Raw genomic sequence first — 20,123 nt, 5'->3', positions numbered from 1 at the left:
AAATAATTGAAAATAGTGCTTTAATTGATCACTTATTTCGCATAGATCTTTAATTGACTTATCAGATTTTCAGCCAGTGAAAACACAATCCAAGATGAGTGCCGAGGCTTCTTCTTCAGGAATAAGTAAAAAATCAAAAAAGGATAAAAGTAAAGTCGTTGAAGAAACTACAACTGAAGAATCTAAAGAAATTGATAAAAATAAAAGACATAGAAAAGATAAACGTGAGTTTTGATTATAATTCAAGTATCTCATCTATATATATGAAAAAAATCACCAAATCTGACAAAATTGAATTATTTAGCATGGGATACAGATGATATTAATCATTGGGAAATTCCAAAATTTACTGCACCTTCAGCATTAGAACATAAACCTTTTTTAGAAGAATCTTCATTTGCATTATTATTTCCAAAATATAGAGAACCATATTTAAGATCAATCTGGTCAAATATAACTTCTGAATTAGATAAATTAGGTTTATCATGTGAATTAGATTTAGTTCAAGGTCAAATGACAGTTAAAACTACTAGAAAAACTTGGGATCCTTATATAATTTTAAAAGGTAGAGATTTATTAAAATTATTAGCTAGAGGTGTTAATGCTCCTCAAGTAGGTTTACTTTTGATTATATTTCTCTCTTTATTAACGCAAAGATATGACAAGTATACGAATGGCTTACTTTCTATCTTTCCATTTTAGGCAATTAAAATTCTACAAGATGATATAGCATGTGATATAATTAAAATAGGTGGATTAGTTAGGAATAAAGATAGATTCGTAAAAAGGAGACAAAGATTAGTAGGACCAAATGGAAGTACATTAAAAGTGAGTTCTTTGTTGGAAGATTCAGATTATTCTTTAACTTTCATTATACTAAACTTCTATTCACCTTTTTCTTTTTAGGCAATTGAACTTTTAACAGAATGTTACGTTTTAGTTCAAGGAAATACAGTTTCAGCAATGGGAAGTTTTAAAGGATTAAAAGAAGTTAGAAGAATAATTATAGATTGTATGAATAATATACATCCAATTTATAGAATTAAAGAATTAATGATAAGAAGAGAATTATCAAAAGATCCTAAATTAGCTAATGAAAGTTGGGATAGATTTTTACCTAGTAAAGTTTTTTTTTGGTTTTTTTGGGTTGTTGTATATTTATTAAGCTAATTCAATTTTTTTTTTCTTTCCGGTAGAATTTCAAAAGAAACATTTATCAACATCTGAAAAAACTGCTAAAAAGAATTTAATTTTAGAAAAACAATTTGAAAATTCATTAATTAATCCAAATTCAATTGATATAAAAACAAATCAAAGAATAAGAACAAATGAAAATGAAGAAGAAATAAAAAAAATAACACCTTTCCCTAATAAAGTTAATAAAAAAGAAAAGAAAATTTATACACCTTTCCCACCTCCACAAAAACCTTCAAAATTAGATTTAGAATTAAAATCTGGTGAATATTTTTTAAAAAATAAAGAAAAAGATTATTTAAATAAAAAAAAAAAATTAGAAAAACAATTTGAAAATTCAAATTTAAAAAAATCAAAAAGAGAAGAAGATTTTATGTTACCAAATGAATTTAAAGAAGAAAATGTTAAAGAAAGAATTAAAAAAAGAAAAAGAATTACTGCTGAAGAACTTATGTAAACTCGATTTATTAAGGTTTATTATCATATATTTTGTTTAGTTATAATTTTTTTGAATTTTTGGATACATCTCTTTAATTACTTAGATTACCTTATTTCATTAAAGTATTCGAATGTTCTCTTTGCATGATTGCATTTGATAATTTACTTGTTACTGTCAAATTTCATTTACATTTTTTTAAATCATCCTAGTATCACTACCGCTTGATTACTTAAATTTGAAAGATTGTACTAGGATATAAAAATACATATTATACCTAATGCATGTTATATATATATATATAAATATATCTCACTTCAATGCCAATGCTAATGCTTAAATAAATAATTCTTAATCCCGTGTATCTCAGTTCAAATGTGATGAAATAATTATACGATACAACAATAAAATAAAAAAAATTCTAACTTTTAAAAATTGATGATGGTAATACAATTTGATTTTATATGATCATTATGAAAATTAAAATTAAATAAATAGGTTTTAAACGAAATATGATGGTGTACCCTAAAAAATATCAATTTATTTTCAACTCGAATCCGAAATCAAATTATATTTACATATCTCCCAAAAAAAAAAAAAAACTTACCATTCTTCTCATAGCAGGATTTTTTAAATCAGTATCATTTTCTCTTGCAGCTCCATAAACTTTAAAATCTGTTTTACCATTTTCATTAATTTGCATTATACTTGCAGAATTACCACATCTATAACAATAATTTGGTGCAGACCAAACTGTTACTAATGAATTATCAAACATATGTTTATAACCTTCTTGTACTAATTGATGAGCACGTGCTATTAATGAAAGTGAATTTATATGATTAAACTGTATTTCCTCAAATTCAATTAGCCAATTAAAAAAAATTACATAAATTAAATATGATTTACCTCTGAAGTTACTTTTCCTCCAAATAACCAACCTGCACCTCTTGGACTAACAGACCAAGAATCAACTTCATCTGGATCTGACCACATCAAATCTATTTTTTTCAAAAAGATATCAGCCAAAGGTCATACTCAAGCAATTTAATTATTCACCACAAAATGCTCCTTCATGAGGAACTTCTTGAGCTCTAGGTATTATCCTTATTTGATCTAACGTTTTTATATCTGGTGATAATCCACCATGAACACATAATATAGAAGAATCAATTATCTATCAAAGAAAAAAAACAATATTAGTTTAAGATTTGGCGAGAATACAGAAATGAGATTAATGACAGCACTATTTTAGGCAGATGTCATTCTCGTCATGGAAAGGAAAGATTATACTCACTGCAGCTAGGTTCAGATGATCGAATAATGTACAACAAGCTTTCCATACAGACGGATTTCCATATTTACCCAGACATTCGTCTGTAAGGATTCGAAAAATGCTGATCAGCAATCATATAACAAGTAATTTCCATAAAAAAACATACCGTAAAATCCGTAGACTTGGGTTATTTGACGAGATTCGTGATTTCCCCGAAGTAATGTTATCTTATCGGGATATCTAGATAAAAGAGTCAGATCGATTTGTCGAAGGATTGCATTTCAAAATTTACAATATAAATAACTTACCGAGCTTTGTAAGCTAATAACAAAGAAAGAGTTTCTAATGAGTAATATCCTCGATCGACAAAGTCGCCCTGAAAACAAATTTATATAATTAGCATATTTTGATAGACTAAGAAATTTGATTGAATTTGGAGTTTTGGTTTCTTGAGTACAATTTGAGAAAGTAATTCATCAATTACTTCCCTAGTTAAACTCATTTCATAATGCTTTTCGGCTTGAAGCCCAAACAGACAAACAAATCTCAACTCACCATAAAAATATAACTCGTTTCAGGAGGTTCACCACCTTGTCTAAAAATTTCTAAAACATCCCAAAATTGACCATGTATATCTCCACAAATAGTTACAGGTGATTGTACTAAATGTACATTACTTTCTTCTAATAATAAATCTCTAACTCTAGAACAAAGTAATTTCATTTGACGTTCAGGTAAATGTTTACATTGTCGTATCTGTGTAGATTATAATTCGATTTTTAAGATGCAATAGAATAGAATAATAACAAAGTAAATTAAGTCGAGATTGGTATTAACATGATTTGGATAGAAGAAGAGAAGAACAGTTATAGATTCATTAGATCGATTTGTGTATCACTTATAAAGGAATTCAATGCTTACATGAGCTATCCATTGATCTGGATCCGATGATAATCCAGACATATTTCCCAGGACTGAATTCTTCCCTTCTTTATGCCAATGTACGAATTTAGCTAAATGGATCTTTTAATTTGATTTTTTTTCTATAATTTAAGCTAATATGATGGTATCTTTGGAATTCAACAATATGCAGAATACTACGCTTGTGAAGAGTTGTAACTTTACAATTCGTTTGTTCTGCTTTTAACAATATTGGGGAAGTGATGGTCGTTTCGTTTGTTCGTATAAGGTCTACTTGTCTCTTGAGTACAATGATATTATTTCATCTTTTTTTCTTTATCTAATATTTCAACATTACTATTATTATTATTACTTGAGCATGCGATCATTTCATCAAACTAAGTTAGTTCGGTGATATCCTCGGATACATTGATAAGCTATCAAAATGAAACATTCAATGACGTGGCAATTTAGTTTTTAAACCGGTAACCTTGATTTATACTTCTTCGTACTTCAAAAGTCTGTGTATGTTGTTGTTCAACCTATCTATTAAGCTGATTCGAGTTAAAATAACAGTTATATATATAACATTCAATCTCTATCTATCTTTTCATTCATTCCCTACAAGACTTCTGGAAGCAGTAGAGATTTATATTCAAGATGATTGACTTAATCCATCGTAAATTATATATAATGTAATATCTTACGAGTTCAAGCTAATTTATGTTATTTTGATAGTCCAAGCTGATAAAGGAGGTAATCCCGATATCATAAGAGAATCTCAAAAGAAAAGAGGAGCAAGTGTAGAATTAGTAGATGAAGTAATTGAATTATTTTCAAATCATAAACAAGGTTAGTATGATGTCTTTTGGCCGATAAATTGTAATTTTCGTTAAATCAGACAACAAGGGAAAGTTTTTGTACTGATATAACTTCTTACTAGCTCAATTTGAAAAAGAACAAGCTCAAAGAAATTTAAATGCATTACAAAAACAAATTGGTCAAATTAAAAAATCAAAAGGAGATGCAACAGAACTTTTATCTAAAAAATCAGAATTAGATAAAAAAATTGCTGATTTAGTTATTAAAGCTAAAGAATTAGAAGAACTTAGAGATAAAAAAGCTGGATTAATTGGTAATATTGTTGATGAGCGAAATGCTGTTTCTATGACTGAGGTGAGTCTTTTTTTTGGTTCTCTATGATGATGTTGTCAATAAAGGATGGAGTGAACGAGTGGTTAGAGAAAATAGACGAAAGTTTAACCAGGTTATCGTTGGACTTTAATATAGATTACCGAGTGTGAATGTTCGATATTGTGATGGTTGACTGACATCATAACGTGCTCAGGACGATAATCCAATCCTTCGAGTATACCATCCCGAACCCAATCACAAAGGAAACTCAGGTACAGGTTTATCTATTGAAGATAAATCAACGGACGTTCTTTCACATCATGAAGTTCTTTATAGATTAGAAGCTTATGATACAGATCGAGGAGTAAAAGTATTTGGTCACAGAGGATTTTACTTGACAAATGATGGAGTTGATTTAAATCAAGCTTTAATTTCTTATGGATTAGACTTCTTAAGGAAAAGACAATATAAGAAAATTCAACCTCCTTTCATGATCAAAAAAGATATTATGGCTGCTACTGCTCAACTTTCAGAATTTGATGAAGCTTTATACAAAGTTACAGGAGATACAGATGATAGATATTTAATTGCAACTTCTGAACAACCTATCTCTGCTATGCACATGGATGAGAATATTCCGCCATCAAGCCTTCCTATTAGGTAAGTCCGCTCGACGAACACTACTGAAAGTTGAGCTAATCAAGTGGGTATTCTCTGTAGATACGCTGGATATTCTACTTGTTTTAGAAAAGAAGCTGGTTCTCACGGTAAAGATACTTGGGGTATATTCCGAGTTCATCAATTTGAGAAAGTTGAACAAGTAAGTTTCTATTCAACGTATTTCGTCAATCCCTCATATATACTGATATATACGATTCTTGCCAGTTCATCATCTGCGAACCTGAAAACTCTCCAGCAGAGCTCGACCGAATGGTTGAGACCTCTCGAGATTTCTATGAATCTCTTGAAATCCCTTATAGAGTAGTCAACATCGTTTCAGGAGCATTGAATAATGCAGCTTCGATAAAATATGATTTAGAAGCTTGGTTCCCCTTCCAAGGTGAATACAAGGAATTGGTCAGTTGTTCAAATTGTACAGATTACCGTGAGTCTTTCTTTTACGTTCTCTTCGCAAATGAAATTATAGTCAATCCGTGTTGGAAAACTATGAGCTAATTACCATTTTGTATATGAAATCAGAATCTAGATCATTGAACGTCAGACTTGGATTTAAGACTAAAGATAGTAAAGTTGGTTTCGTACATATGTTAAATGGTACATTATGTGCAACAGAACGTGCATTATGTTGTATTGTTGAAAATTATCAAACACCAGAGGTGAGTGAATTGGTCCATACTCAAAATTTCCATACTGTCAGTAAACTAATTGACTTACATCAATGTAGGGTTTGAGAATTCCTAAAGTACTTCAACCATATATGCAAGGTAGAGAATTTTTACCATACACTGCTGAATTGCCAAAAGGAACAACCAGTCAAAAGCAAAAAAAGTAATTATATTATGATTGTTTGACTTAGTAACTGTACATACTTAGAAGATCGTTATGCCATACTTTTATGCATTTCCTGATATATATGTATAATAAGAAAGAAAGACGCGTCGACGCGTTGAGAACATTTTATTGTTGTACAAGGCGATTGTATTCGGTATACACCGCTGTAAACATAAAAGAGTTGTAGTAAAAACATTATTTATCCTCCACTCATTACTTCAAGAACAACATTACCTGAAATCATATTTTACTTCAGTATAAAAGTAATGAATCATAAGAACAATCGTATAAGATAGAAATTTCCTGAACTGATATCGAGCTATATATCAATTTCCAACTCATACTCTCATACTTTTCTTACTTAAAATCAATTATGGATTCTCCACTCTTACCTCAATTTCATCAAAGATCAAATTTAGAAGATGTATCATTATTAGAAGATCATTCATTAGATGATTTAAGTATAGATGATTCATATATTCAAAATTCAAATGATAATAATAATCTATTAAATTTCGGTTCAAATTCAAATTCAAATTCAAATTCAACAAATCATTTATTTAATCAAGAAATTTCAAATAATCAACCATTTTCATCTTCATCTTCATCAACATCATCAAATAAACATCAAATTAAAATAAATAATAAAGAAAATAATAAAAATAAAATAAAACCTAGATTTTCATTATTTGCAGCACCAAAATCACCTTCACCTGAAAATGAAAATGATAATAATAACGATGAATTAGAATTAGAAAATGAAAATGAAAATGATGATCAAACTATAATTTCATTAAAATCAAATTTAAATGATAATGAGAATATTGAAAAACAAATTAATAAAATAAATAAAAATGAATTTGATAATAATAATAATAATATTAATAATAAAAATAAAGAAGATAAATTACGTTCAAGTTTATATGAATTAAGAAAAATGAATGAAATTTTTGAAAATGTTTTAGGTTCTTTAGAAGGTGTAAGAGGACATAATGAAGTGAGCTCCTTTTTCTTAAAAAAAAAAACATCCAACTAGGGAAAAAGGGGAAAACCCACTGATTAAAAATTTATTCTTATTTCTTAGCGATTAGCTGAAAGAGTTTCTCAAACTTCTATTTTATTAGATGAATATACAGCTATAATGGGTCAAGCTGAACATACTCAAAGATTATTATTAAATGAAAATTGGAAAGGAAGTACAGATGTAAGTTTTAGGGTCTTTCACCATCAATTTTCCTGATATATATATATATATAATATATATAGGCGAAAAATCCAGAATTTTATTTTTGCTATAAGGGAATCAAATCATCATTAATCCATTTAGATAACATCGCTAATTTCTTTTTTGTTTATTTGCCTTTTTAGGACGCAGAAGCTATAGCAGCAATTGAAATAGCAAAACAACAAGCAATAGAAAAAGCAGAAGAAAATTCAAGACGTGAAGTTGAAAATGCACGTTTATTAGAAGAAGAAAGAGAAAGAAGAATTCTTGCTAAGGAACGTACGGAATCTTTAAAAAGTGGTAGAGGTGGAAGAGGTTTACCTGCTAAGAGTGGAAGAGGTATACCTAGTAATGTGACAAGAGGTTCTGTTAGAGGTAGAGGTGAGTGGTAATAACACTTATCATTCATCTCTATATCTCAATTAATCACCCATAATATCAATAGGTACAGGTATACCTAGACCTTCAGTAGCTCCTTCTAGACCTACACCACCATCTACAACAAGTTCAAGAAGAGGTACTACAACAACAAATTCTTCAACGACAAGAGGAGGTGGTGGGTTAGGTGGACAATATAATCATGTTAAAAGTAGTGGATATGGTCCAAGATCATCATAATTTTAGATTTTAAATTTTAGCAAATCCTCAGCAGAATAATGAGAGAAGTGAAAATGTTTGAAACGAATCATTAAATTTGTACTTTAAATAGAATTTCATTACTTTATAGAAGGTTATTTATTGTTGAAGTTGTCCAATGTATTTAATTTATTAAATTTTTACAATTGATACAACGATTAAAATATACAATTTACAATTTTACAAATTCAAAAACAAAAGAAAAGCAATCACTATAATAGAAATATTTATTGAGAAATACAAACTTCTCTAACTGATTCACCTAATTTACTATTTCTAAATCTTTTTAAACCATTAATTAATTCTTTATCTTGTTCATCTAATTCTTTTTCATTTTTTAATTTTTCTAAAAATAAATTTTCTTCTTCTTCTTCTTCTTCTTCTTTTTCTTCTTGTTGTTGTTGTTGTAAATTATTATTATTATTATTTTCTTCCTTTTCATGATTTTCCTCATTTAAATTAATTTTTAACTTTTTTGAATTATTATTATTAATTTCTTCATTAATAAAAGAAGATTCAGAATTTAATAAACCTAATTTTCTTTTCATTAAATTAACGAAAGCTTCACCAGGTTTATTTTCATTATATAAAGTAAAATTAAACATTTCTCTATTACGTTCTGCAGATCCAGGTAAATGTCCAATTCTTTTTTCTAAACCTTTAATTACAAATTTACCATTTTCATCTATAATTGGTTCACATTTTGGAAATGTCATTCTAGTTAAATTTATAAGTTCATATGGATTTAATAAACGATTTTCTTTTTTTTTAATTGAAGGTATTTGTTCAATATTCGTATTCGTGCCCGAATTCGTATTGGAAGAAGAAGAAGGTAAAAGTGAAGCTAAAGATTGATGTTCATTTACATTTTCATTTTCTATCTGTTGTTGTTGTTGTTGATGTTGTTGATGTTGTTGAAGATGTCGTGGTGATTGATCATTTTCTTGTTGATCATTATTTAATCCTGCATCTTCGAATGCTCTCATGTCCGCATCATGATCTTGCTCTTGCTGAGTACTTTCTTCTACACTTTGATTTTGTACAGAATCAGATTGACCAGCATTTGTAAGTAAAGAGGAAAATCGAGCTGCATATGAAGTGTATAAGTCCGTTTGAGTAAGAGTTGAAGGTGCATTAGGATCATTTTGATGTTGAAAAGAACTCAATAACCTATGATATCAAACATGTCAGCTTAATCCCATCATTCGAAGATACATTGTAAGCTGAGAAACACACCAGCTACCGGCTCGTAGAGGTTCCACTAGACCTTCCATACCTTTCTCCCATTCCTCAGCATCACCCTCATTCCCATTTTCCCCTTCTTGTTCTTTCTCTTTTTCCTTTAATCCCTTCAGAACATATTCACTCTCATCTTTCGCCATCTCGCAACCCGGGAAAGTAGCGCATGCTAATTGTATCAATTCTTGTCCACCCAACAAAGGTGTCGTGATAGAGTAAGGATCGAATCGGTGCTTGTAGGAATTGTAAAGCGATAACTGTGAAACGGAGGATGTTGAAGGGGCTTGACGATATGCGACTTGTAGCCTGAGAATGAACAGAGAAAATCAGATTTTAACGCACCAATCGAATCAGTAAAATCATTTCGGGTTGTGGGAAGAGACAAGAGGTACGATGTTAAGAGGATTAACTTACCATCCACTAGCACGTCCAGGCTCTTCCATGCCTTCTAAATCTTCTAAACCTCTCAACTTATTTCTTCGTTGTCTAAAGTATTCCCGAATTTTATTCCATGGTCTACCAGTTTTCTCTGCTAAAAGTTCCAATTCTTTTTTACCAGGATTAGGATTTTTAGCATAAGCTTCACGAAGAATCACAACTTGTTCATTTTGTGATAATTTCGGTACTACACTTTTAGGTTTATTTGCAAATTGACTAAGAAGATGTTGATGATGAGATGAAGAAGAAGGTGAACCAGAAGAAGTGTGATATCTTTTACCTAAGATACTACTGGAAGAAGCGAAATTTGGTTGTCTTGGATTGTGTTGATGAGGATGATTTCTTAAATGATGTTGATGTGTCTGATTCGCTTGTATACTTGATTCTCCTTCTGTAGGCGAGTTGTTCTGGTTGTTCATCTCTATATCGCCATTTGTATTGCCGTTAGACAATACTTCGACTGAGGTATCATTATTGACTGGGTCATTGACTTTGGCGTTAGCAGCTCGTACTTCAGCAGCAACGGCTGCTTCTATAGCTTGTGCAGCCACCTGATTCAGCTCCGCATGAAGATCAGCATGATCGGCTTCAGTTTCATCTTGAGTGCTGATTTCCTGTGTAGCCGAAGGCTGTTCCACTTCCTTGGTCGGGACATGTTCACTTAGCGTAGCGGGTGTTCTTTCGGGTGAAGGATATTCATCCGCTATATTAGACTAACAAACACCTTGCATGAGCTATATGTTCTTGCTCCTGACGCAACACAAAATACATATGCATATTGAGATGCATCACTTACAGCATCTTCAGGACCTTTAGGTGAAGATATACGCTCATGTTTTTCATTATCCATATTTAATCGAGTGGACGTGTATTGTGGAGGTGTACGGTGAAGGGGGAGAGTGATTAGGAGAATAGATGATAAATCCAAAATAAACAAATGAATAGGGGGTTGTAGGTTGTATAATGAAAAAGATGTTTGATAGAATCATCCCTCATTATTGTATTTGATTATTTTGAAAAGGTATTATTGAACATTTTATCCCATAACCACGTTGTTGTCGTGCCTGATTTGCAAATTACCGTTGGAAAGGTCAAAAGTTGAAAGTTGAGCTTTTGAGCAGATTTATTTATTTACTCATTTAGAACTTTAAGATTGGAAGGTTATATAATTACTACGACTCTACAATCAACTTAAATTGAGGAAGTGATTCAACAATATGGCGACTCTACTTCCACCTCCTAAAAGGCAAAAATCAAATTATGCTAAATCATTGGAAAAGCCAAAAGAACCCGAACCTGAAATAGCTATTCCATCAATCGTAGTTCAATTCAAATCTTCTGAAGATGGTTCGAACCTTGGTCCAGCTATCAATTTACCTGCTGATACAGGACGAGATGCTTTACAGATGCTAGTTAACAAGCTAAGAGGAGAGGTGAGATATTTGAATCCACTATTCTCAAGATAGTATATGACTGATATATCGATTGTTTCAAATAATATCTTAGACTGAAGATCCATTACCATATGCATTTCACCTCTTGCCTAAACTTCCTTCGACATCAACAACTCCTCAATCATCCAGAGTACAGATCAACAATTCTATCCAGCTTGATGCGCTCAAAGTCAGCGGAACTACTTTTTCACCTGAAGATGTTTTTGAATTGTGGTGTGAGCCCCAAGCTGTATTTAGAGTAAGAAGTGTCGGAAGATGTAGTGCAACTCTGACTGGTATGTCAGCTCCTTATATATGGCAAAGATAGGTCTATGAGCCGATAACTAATACTTCCACTAGGTCACTCATCCCCGATATTGTGTTGTGCTCACTCGCCTACTGGCAAATACGCCGCAACAGGTTCTGGAGATGCTACAGCTAGAATATGGGATATGGATACTGAAACGCCCAAGGTAAGTCAGCTTTCCTCGAGCTTCTCCTTTCCGCAAAGCAAGCTGACGAGGGCTCTAATCGATGCACAGTGGACTCTGACTGGACACAAAGGATGGGTATTGTGCGTAGAGTGGGATTCCAGGGAGAAGATCTTAGCTACAGGTGGGCATGATGGTCAAGTGAGTTACAACAAATCGTGCTGCCTCGCCGAATTCAGACTGACCGTAATGGTCACAGGTACGTCTGTGGACACCCGCTACTGGGCAACCTTTTGGACAGCCATTACTCGGTCACACAAAATGGATAACGTCATTATCGTTTGAGCCTTTACATCTGATGAGCTCCAAATCGACTTCACCTAGATTAGCAACGGCTTCGAAAGATGGTACAGTCCGTATATGGAATACGTCTACTCGTACACTTGATTTCGTCTTGACGGGTCATGCAGCAAGTGTGAATGTCGTCAGGTGGGGTGGAGAGAATGTGATTTATACAGGTAGTAGTGATAGAACTGTTAAAGTGTGGAGTGGCGTGGACGTGAGTGTCATACATGGCCCACTAGATCATCACCCAATGATCTGTGCAAAGCTGAGCGGAGATGCTAAATCTTGTGTATTCTAGGGAAAACTCATTAGAACCTTGAATGAGCATGCTCATTGGGTCAACACTATGGCGTTAAGTACGGATTTCATTCTTCGAACAGGTCCTTACGATCATACTGGCAAATTACCAAAAGACGATGAAGAGGGTAAGCCAATTCTAATACCCGTTTGTACTTTTTAAACTGACTTGAAAATCGCATCTAAGCCAAATCAATAGCTTTAGCACGATACAAGCACTTGACATCTACTCATCCCGAAGCACTGATAACGGGATCAGATGATCATACTTTATTTTTATGGCCTGATCAAGCTTCTTCATCATTTTCTTCTACAGCAACCCCAAAGAAACCGTTAGCTAGATTGACTGGGCATCAAAAACAAGTCAATCACGTTGCTTTTTCACCGGATGGTAGGATGATAGCTTCTGCTGGATTTGATAATGCTGTTAAGATATGGGAAGGAAAGACTGGAAAGTGCGTACAAGCCTTTCTGTTTATTATCTCCATTCCACTGCCTTCGAGGGGATCGAGTAAGTAGGGAACTTTGGGCTAATGGTTGTTATTGATATAGATTCATAGCCAGTCTAAGAGGCCATGTGGCTGCTGTATACAGGGTAGCTTGGTCAGCCGATTCTAGGATGTTGGTCAGTGCGAGTAAAGATACCACTTTAAAGGTATGTCAGCGAACAGTTCATCGTTCTGCACTTCCGTTGATGTAGCTCGAACTGATCATATGAACGATTCTTTGAATTTAGTTATGGAATTTGAAAACATACAAGATTCGAATTGATTTACCTGGACATACAGATGAAGTGTATTGTGTAGATTTCGTAGCCGATAAAGTGGTCAGTGGAGGAAGAGATAAAAGTGTTAAGATGTGAGTAGTCGGGATCACCTATCATCCGCAACTTGAGAGCTAATAATCCCCGTAACAGATGGAGAAATTAGAGGCTATCAAGCAGCACATGCGATGCATAATCAGATTGCAACATGCATTTGCATGTATACCGTACATGATGTGTTTAGTGCGAGTTTGGTTGACGTAAGCTCATTTGTACTACTACTTACTTGTTGATTGGTTATGACTATTCCAGTTTGCGCACGGACACCCTTTGCTAATGCCATTCTATCATGATCCATGTGATATGGTCAACCCATCTTTCGCGATTCTTCTGATTTCTTTCCTCTTCATTCATTTTGTTCACTCACTTTCAAAGGTTGCTGATACTCATTCTCCTTATTTGCTGACTGATATTCCAACTGTCAAGATATCTCAAATACTGACTTTTCCTCGTCCACTCGCCCTTATACTATCTCATCTGACAAGCGAATACTGATACTGAAACATTATATAGGATGATAGAAAAGACACCTTTATTCTTTCCTTCCTCTCAAACTTCTATCGTGTCAACTCCTCACAATTCTCAACCGTCAATGCCATTTCCTCCAATCTCACAAAAGAGAGGTCTTCTTCCATTCGCTCCATTGCCTACTGTCACTACTGATCCAGCTCCTTCTAATTCTCTTTCTCATCCCAAGCATATACCAATAACACCATGCCCCAAGATGTATGATTCACTAGACGGACTAATGCATCACCTTCCACAGAGTACGAATTTCTTAATTTCTTCGATTGAAAAGAAGGAGAATGGGACAACATGGTGGATAATCAAGTGTTGGACAGTAAATGATTCTTCATCCGACGAGTTGAAAGAAATTGCTCAAAATGATGATATGACAAAGGATAAACAGAAAGAAAGAAAGGTCGCTAATTACAAGAACATTGATGCTTTCCCAAATATTGAATCAAAGAAAAATGGCGATGACGAAGAAGAAATTGATGAATTAGAAGATAGTGATCAAGATGATAATCCTTACGATCAAGCATTGATTGATGATCAAACTCTAGTAGAATTTAGTAAGGATGTTGATGAGTTGTATCAAGAAGAAATGACAAAGAATACTCAGGATCAATCAATTGTAGCGAAAGAATGTAACCCAGAGGACGAAAAGGTAAAAATTGTCATATTCGAGAAAATCCTATTTGATCCGGTAGGTCATTTCACTTACAATATTGTAAGAGAAGTTCAGGTGTAATTGTGAGCCGGGGTTATTCTGCTCTTCAATCTGATGGCATCCCTAAAATAGTCTCAAATAATCAAATTACCATCTATCGAATCTCTTATTTCGGCCTGGAAAAGTGGTAGAATCAGCATCGAAGCCGAGAAATTCTCAAAAGTGAGTTAGAACCAAACACAAAGGAATCGTAGGAAGATCCCTTTTCATCTACATTCGTGAGACGTTCCTATTGAAAGCTTTTGGGCGATAGTCACAGGTGATAATCGATACAACCGAAGGAAAAGTCATTTTGACCGAGTCCGCAAATGGAAAAAACAGTAATCACAAGGATAACAAACAGTTAATCGATGCAATTCACAAGGTGAGCTGTGTACTTTCTCGTTTGCCAAAGCAGCTCATACCAATTTATGCACAGGTCTTACTGTATCTCCGAGATAATGCTGGACCAGGATCAAGCCCCAGCCAAGTACATGGAAAGCAGAGGTTTGAGCTAAATCCCCTTATTCGTGAGGCTAAAAGAGCGATATTCAACGAGCAAGTGAGTCAGTCCGGTCCTTGAAAACATTCTCTTCTTTAAGGAATACGAATTGATCATACGGAAATCATTATAGCGAAGATTGGAAAAGCTGAAAAGAAAATACGACGAGCTAATCTCTTACAATGTACCTTCTTCTTCTAGCATGGGTAAGTTGGACGAGCGTCAAGAGCGGAATTCGCAAACAGAGCTGACAAGAGGTACGAAGATAACCCATCTGCCTCGGCCAACACACATAAAGCGCCAAATAGGCCCAACAAATCTGGAGCCAAAACTGTAAATAAACCACACCCAGTCGACAAGGCATTCGATTCTCCTGCCGAAAGCCAAGGCAATTCAGCACGGGACAAAAAGGCTGGTCCTCCGCATCGATCCATGAATTCATCACTTTTCAGTCAGACAAGAGCTAAGACCCATGCACGACCTGATCCAAGCTCGAACGATGGTAAAACCACCAAGCGAACTTCCGAAATACATGTTGATCAGTTGGAGAAAAAGTCAGAAGACGAAGACGATGATGACAACGATGGCCAAATTCCAACAAATGGTAGCTTAAAGAAGACTGGTAAGTTCTCGATTCGTTTCGTTACAACGTCTCGAAGTAGACTGTGGTCGGAGCAATGATTTGAGCTGACGTGAGGCTGATACTGTGTCCGATGAATAGAGACTGAGAAGAAGGTACATTTCGGTAATAGCGATTCGGCAGACAGTAAATCCAGCGACCAAGAGTGAAATTGAGATATAATGATGATGGTGTGGAACTGTGTTTTTATATGTATTATGAGATAGAACAGATAAAACCCGTGTTGTAAAAGCGTTCATAATATAATGATGAATTGAGTCAATGATGTATTGAGAAATGGTCGTCAAGGAGACGGGATCCTTTGAGTTCTTCTAAATCATTTTCTTAACAACGTCCAATCCCATCGTACTATAAAATCAGGTGTACAAGTTTCATGCAAATCAACTATTTACAATCTCCTTTTGAATAAAGTGTTATCTTTCATCCTTTCTTTTCTATTTAAGTTCCGTTACGAAAATACAAAGAAACGAAACTTCATAATGACAAAATCAGAATCAATTAAATCTTCATCAATAAAAAATGAAGATGAATTATCAAAATACAATCATAAATTAAAAATTAAAAAAGAAAAAAGATTAAATTCACCTAATGAAGATAATTTAGACCAAGAATCAGAATCAGAATTTGAACAAGTTAAGAAAAAATTGAAAACCAAAACAAACAAGAATCATAAATCAATTGGAAAATCATGGAAATCAGAAGAAGATTGGAAATTATTTCAAATTTTACATCCTAAAATAAATAAACCAGATTGGAATAATATATCTTCTTTAATAGGAAATGAAAGAGATTCAAAAGTGAGTAAAAATTTATTTCCCTTCAAAGAAAAATGTCATCTTCGTCGTTTTTTTTTTTTTTTTTTTTTTTTTTTTTCATTTCCTTTGAATTTATAATATCATATTTTCGCTGACAAAAGTCAATTTAAGCTGATGTGAGATTTATTTTTAATTTTATTTTTCAACTCGTAAGTCTTGTCAAAATAGATATTCTATTATATCTAAACGACTTGAAGGAGCTATTAAATCAATTGGAGGATCTTAAGTAGGGAAAAAGTTAAAGAAAGAAAGATGAATAATCTATTGATATTGTATTAGGAAGTTGATCTATATATTCCCTTATCTCAAGTATAATTACTACAGGCTTTCTGACGAAAAGACGGTATATTGTATAATAATGTGATTATTTTACATATCGATAAGAACTCTGTATATGCATTTCAATTTTTTTATATGCATGGTGTATATATCGGTTATATAATGAGAGTATCATAACTTCAAAAGTTCTTAAATGCGATAATATATGCTATGTAAATAATATACAGATGACTAATGATAAATGCCCAAAATTATTTTGTTGACAAAAACCCCCCTAATCATCTACTATTATTATTATTACCAATTTTAAAAGCATCTTTAGCTAACTTTATAACTCTTCCAACTGAATGACTTCTACTTTCTACTGAAATTGATAAAGGACCATAAGATTCATTATCACTTGAACGAGATTTTAAATTCACACTTGTATTTGATATAGATCGATTATGTTTTTGAACATTATCCTTCAATAAGGAATTAAGAGATACAATTCTTTTTGAATTTTGATATGTTTGACTTTTAATAGTTGATGATCTTGATATCTTTTCACCAAAAGAAGATGATCTAGATGAATTCCGAATTTCTTGTGAATTTAATTCGATTTTACTTGATATTCTATTATTTAATTTGATTGAATTAAATGAATTATTAAAACATAAATCATTATCATCAAAATGAGAATCTTCTTCTTCTAAAAAAGTAAGTAAACTAATTTGATTTAAATCCGGAGTAACTAAATCTTCTTTATTTCTATTTATTCTATCATCATTTCCATCTTCATTATTATAATCAAAATTCAAAGAATCATTAAAACTTGAAGTTGATAAATTACTCATAGGTGATTTAATTACTCCAGGAGCTTCTCTTAAAAAAGTAATTAAATCAATATTTGTATTTGATGTAGGTAAAATATTAGGTACCATTGATAAAGGAGAAGATTCAATTTCTTCCCAAGAAGGTTGAGTAGTTAATTCAATAAATTGTAAAATATCCATTGAACTTCCACTTCCTCCTCTTTGTATAACATTCCTTGAACTAGAACAAGAAGGTATTTGATGATTTTCCAATTCGTAGGAAGTTATATTTGTTGTTTTTGTTTTCATTGTAGATGAAGAACAAGGTATAGAAGGTAAAGATGAACCTCTTCTTGTTATTGGTTTTGAAATTGAAGATGAAATGTTTGTAGAAATACTTGATGATCTACGTATTTGACCTGATAATGTTGAAGCAGATGAACAAGATGAAGAAAGTATCATTGGAGTAGATGGTGAAGAAGGTATAAAAGTAGGTTCAGATACTCTTAAATCATCTAAAGAAGTGGAAAATGGTGCAAGAGAAATTATGGATGGTCGAGAAGGAATTGTTAACGGTGTTGAAGGCATCTTGTTGATTAAATAGTTTGATCTGTCGTTTTGACTTGTAAGATATTTACTTATATGACAAGGAATAAAAGTGTAATTGAATATGTGCACGAATGTATGTCGATGGTACTCGAGTGATCCGAAACTGTGGTACTGAATGAGTTTGTGGAAATTTGAATAGAAGGTAGGTTATAACCGTGATATCATATTGAATGGGAAAAGTATTATCTTTCAATAAGTGGTATATATGTTATCCTTCAGAATGACGCAGCAAGTTTGTATAGAAGGTACTTCTTAAACGATATACGTACGTTTGTACCTGTTAAGAAAACATTTTGCGTGACATCCCGCTGTTCACAAGTCGAACAGTCGATCAGGTACGAACTAGTGAATGATCAACGATCTATCCGATAAAACACTCAAATTGTTGTTACTCTGTTTGTCCAAAAAACAAAAAAAAAAGGTACGTCAGAATCTCCTTGAGTGTGTAACGGAAATACAACGGGAATCTTACTATCTCATCTTTCTACCATTTCAAGCTTGAGATTATCGGAAAGAAACGAAAATAAACAAACCCATTAAATTTACGTCATGTCGATCCTTTTTTTTTCTTTCCGTTATAGGTTCATTTTTTACTGAACCAGGAAACAAACTTTATCATATTCCTTTCAATTCAAAGGTACAAGTTGATTTTTATGTAAAATATCTTTTGAGGAACGTGGATAATAATACTTGAGCGGACAAATACAACATACCATAATATAGAATGTGTTCATAATTGATTTTACGAGATGAAACATGATACCGAACTATATTTTAGAAAAGCTCAAGCCGTTCTCCGGTACCTGAGAAATAATCGGCATTTTAGGTAGAGATATTCCATAAATAGTTTTTTTCTTCTAGTGAATTAGGATAAAAGAGAAAAAGCGGCAAAATCCTAAATTCAAAAGATCTCTTTTGCTTTTTCGTGCCTGTAGATCTTTTTTCTTGTAAGCCCTTTTCATTATTCCGTTCCGAACTTTCTTTTCCTCTTCAGCTGTAGCTTAAGAACTTTCTTCCTCTCAAAGGACATGTTCCAGCTAATAGTAAAAACTAAAGGCACCAATGCCAGCTGATGTCTCGGTCAAACAAAAAGGTACAAATATTGTGTTTACCAAGAAAGGGAAGAAAGATTAAAAAATTGAAGCGGCCAGTCCCGATGAGATCTGCTTTTAACGAAGCAGGAAGAGGGCAAGAAATTCGGAATGTCTGATAAGGACCTTCTTTCATCAAGCGATTCGATCCGCTCCATTGCCTCTATTCAAGCGAAGAACGTATGTTTGAAGCCAGACGTATCGATGGCCCCAAAATACCGACTGAGATCAGTGACTGAGGTACCTATTTTGGCCTATCAAGGAGATGCCATTTGTCGGGAAAGGCACAAACACCGAACAATCGGGTAAATCTACATCACATGAAGTCAGGTCGATAATCTGGCTTCCCGTCCTGTATGAGATATAGTCAGAGCTGTATTGAAGGTAGATTTGTTATCACATCAAGCAGTATTGCAGGAAATACTTTCATGACAGCTTGACTGCAAACAGCCATCTGGTCGACGCAACAAGAAATCGCAGATGTTGATCGGTGATGATTGCGTTCAACGGAAAGAGTTTCAAGCATCCATATGACCCTCGTATATCACAAGCTCATGTTACAACAACATGTTCACTCTCCCATGGGCCATCCCACAATGTGAATTAGGCAAACTCAGTTGAACATCGATCTGAGAAAGAGACGCCACGCGCGCCTAATTGACAGACAAGATTGCCACGTTTTCATGAGGTCAAACAACGCGACTTGCTTTTTTCCTTCCGTCCTTTTGTTTACACACTTATTACCATTCAGGGTAAAATCCCGATATATTTGTACTAATCGAATTAAGATTTAGTTGAAACGAAATAACAAACAATACGATATCACACTAACAGCATATTGATGGATGCTCGTAAGTTGTA

At 33.2% G+C, this 20,123-nt stretch overlaps 10 protein-coding genes across 10 annotated transcripts; 7 read left to right on the top strand and 3 right to left on the bottom strand.

Annotated features, from left to right (window-relative positions):
- Positions 1 to 94: 94 nt before the first annotated feature.
- Positions 95 to 1,651, top strand: I206_101535 (uncharacterized protein; the record flags this gene model as incomplete). Its single annotated transcript, XM_019158196.1, has 5 exons — positions 95 to 224; positions 305 to 612; positions 703 to 828; positions 907 to 1,120; positions 1,197 to 1,651. 5 exons carry the CDS (start codon positions 95 to 97, stop codon positions 1,649 to 1,651), a joined length of 1,233 nt encoding a protein of 410 aa, XP_019008809.1.
- Positions 1,652 to 2,131: 480 nt separating this feature from the next.
- I206_101534 (serine/threonine-protein phosphatase 6 catalytic subunit) lies at positions 2,132 to 3,869 on the bottom strand (the record flags this gene model as incomplete). The annotated part of the gene is made up of 9 exons (XM_019158197.1): positions 2,132 to 2,155; positions 2,238 to 2,477; positions 2,540 to 2,631; positions 2,690 to 2,807; positions 2,928 to 3,007; positions 3,073 to 3,146; positions 3,215 to 3,282; positions 3,462 to 3,662; positions 3,828 to 3,869. The coding sequence occupies 9 exons, from the start codon at positions 3,867 to 3,869 to the stop codon at positions 2,132 to 2,134; spliced, it is 939 nt and encodes a 312-aa protein (XP_019008810.1).
- A 597-nt stretch (positions 3,870 to 4,466) lies between these two features.
- Positions 4,467 to 6,453, top strand: I206_101533 (serine-tRNA ligase; the record flags this gene model as incomplete). The annotated part of the gene is made up of 8 exons (XM_019158198.1): positions 4,467 to 4,485; positions 4,545 to 4,658; positions 4,750 to 4,982; positions 5,155 to 5,600; positions 5,661 to 5,760; positions 5,826 to 6,045; positions 6,141 to 6,277; positions 6,346 to 6,453. 8 exons carry the CDS (start codon positions 4,467 to 4,469, stop codon positions 6,451 to 6,453), a joined length of 1,377 nt encoding a protein of 458 aa, XP_019008811.1.
- Positions 6,454 to 6,825: 372 nt separating this feature from the next.
- I206_101532 (uncharacterized protein) lies at positions 6,826 to 8,295 on the top strand (the record flags this gene model as incomplete). Its single annotated transcript, XM_019158199.1, has 4 exons — positions 6,826 to 7,449; positions 7,537 to 7,656; positions 7,821 to 8,058; positions 8,123 to 8,295. 4 exons carry the CDS (start codon positions 6,826 to 6,828, stop codon positions 8,293 to 8,295), a joined length of 1,155 nt encoding a protein of 384 aa, XP_019008812.1.
- Positions 8,296 to 8,540: 245 nt separating this feature from the next.
- I206_101531 (uncharacterized protein) lies at positions 8,541 to 10,840 on the bottom strand (the record flags this gene model as incomplete). Its single annotated transcript, XM_019158200.1, has 4 exons — positions 8,541 to 9,483; positions 9,550 to 9,858; positions 9,967 to 10,703; positions 10,787 to 10,840. 4 exons carry the CDS (start codon positions 10,838 to 10,840, stop codon positions 8,541 to 8,543), a joined length of 2,043 nt encoding a protein of 680 aa, XP_019008813.1.
- Positions 10,841 to 11,207: 367 nt separating this feature from the next.
- On the top strand, positions 11,208 to 13,358 carry I206_101530 (uncharacterized protein; the record flags this gene model as incomplete). Its single annotated transcript, XM_019158201.2, has 9 exons — positions 11,208 to 11,423; positions 11,497 to 11,719; positions 11,784 to 11,896; positions 11,966 to 12,055; positions 12,114 to 12,413; positions 12,498 to 12,624; positions 12,684 to 12,951; positions 13,049 to 13,151; positions 13,233 to 13,358. The coding sequence occupies 9 exons, from the start codon at positions 11,208 to 11,210 to the stop codon at positions 13,356 to 13,358; spliced, it is 1,566 nt and encodes a 521-aa protein (XP_019008814.2).
- Positions 13,359 to 13,833: 475 nt separating this feature from the next.
- Positions 13,834 to 14,574, top strand: I206_101529 (uncharacterized protein; the record flags this gene model as incomplete). The annotated part of the gene is made up of 1 exon (XM_070202403.1): positions 13,834 to 14,574. One exon carries the CDS (start codon positions 13,834 to 13,836, stop codon positions 14,572 to 14,574), a length of 741 nt encoding a protein of 246 aa, XP_070058504.1.
- Positions 14,575 to 14,903: 329 nt separating this feature from the next.
- I206_101528 (uncharacterized protein) lies at positions 14,904 to 15,823 on the top strand (the record flags this gene model as incomplete). Its single annotated transcript, XM_019158202.2, has 5 exons — positions 14,904 to 14,917; positions 15,019 to 15,094; positions 15,168 to 15,240; positions 15,300 to 15,656; positions 15,756 to 15,823. The coding sequence occupies 5 exons, from the start codon at positions 14,904 to 14,906 to the stop codon at positions 15,821 to 15,823; spliced, it is 588 nt and encodes a 195-aa protein (XP_019008815.2).
- A 330-nt stretch (positions 15,824 to 16,153) lies between these two features.
- On the top strand, positions 16,154 to 16,715 carry I206_101527 (uncharacterized protein; the record flags this gene model as incomplete). Its single annotated transcript, XM_019158203.1, has 2 exons — positions 16,154 to 16,471; positions 16,644 to 16,715. 2 exons carry the CDS (start codon positions 16,154 to 16,156, stop codon positions 16,713 to 16,715), a joined length of 390 nt encoding a protein of 129 aa, XP_019008816.1.
- A 331-nt stretch (positions 16,716 to 17,046) lies between these two features.
- Positions 17,047 to 18,150, bottom strand: I206_101526 (uncharacterized protein; the record flags this gene model as incomplete). Its single annotated transcript, XM_019158204.1, has 1 exon — positions 17,047 to 18,150. One exon carries the CDS (start codon positions 18,148 to 18,150, stop codon positions 17,047 to 17,049), a length of 1,104 nt encoding a protein of 367 aa, XP_019008817.1.
- Positions 18,151 to 20,123: the final 1,973 nt, after the last annotated feature.

The sequence above is a fragment of the Kwoniella pini genome, chromosome 2 (assembly GCF_000512605.2).
Source record: "Kwoniella pini CBS 10737 chromosome 2, complete sequence".
NCBI lineage: Eukaryota > Fungi > Basidiomycota > Tremellomycetes > Tremellales > Cryptococcaceae > Kwoniella > Kwoniella pini.
This window is presented reverse-complemented; position numbering and strand designations above follow the sequence as displayed.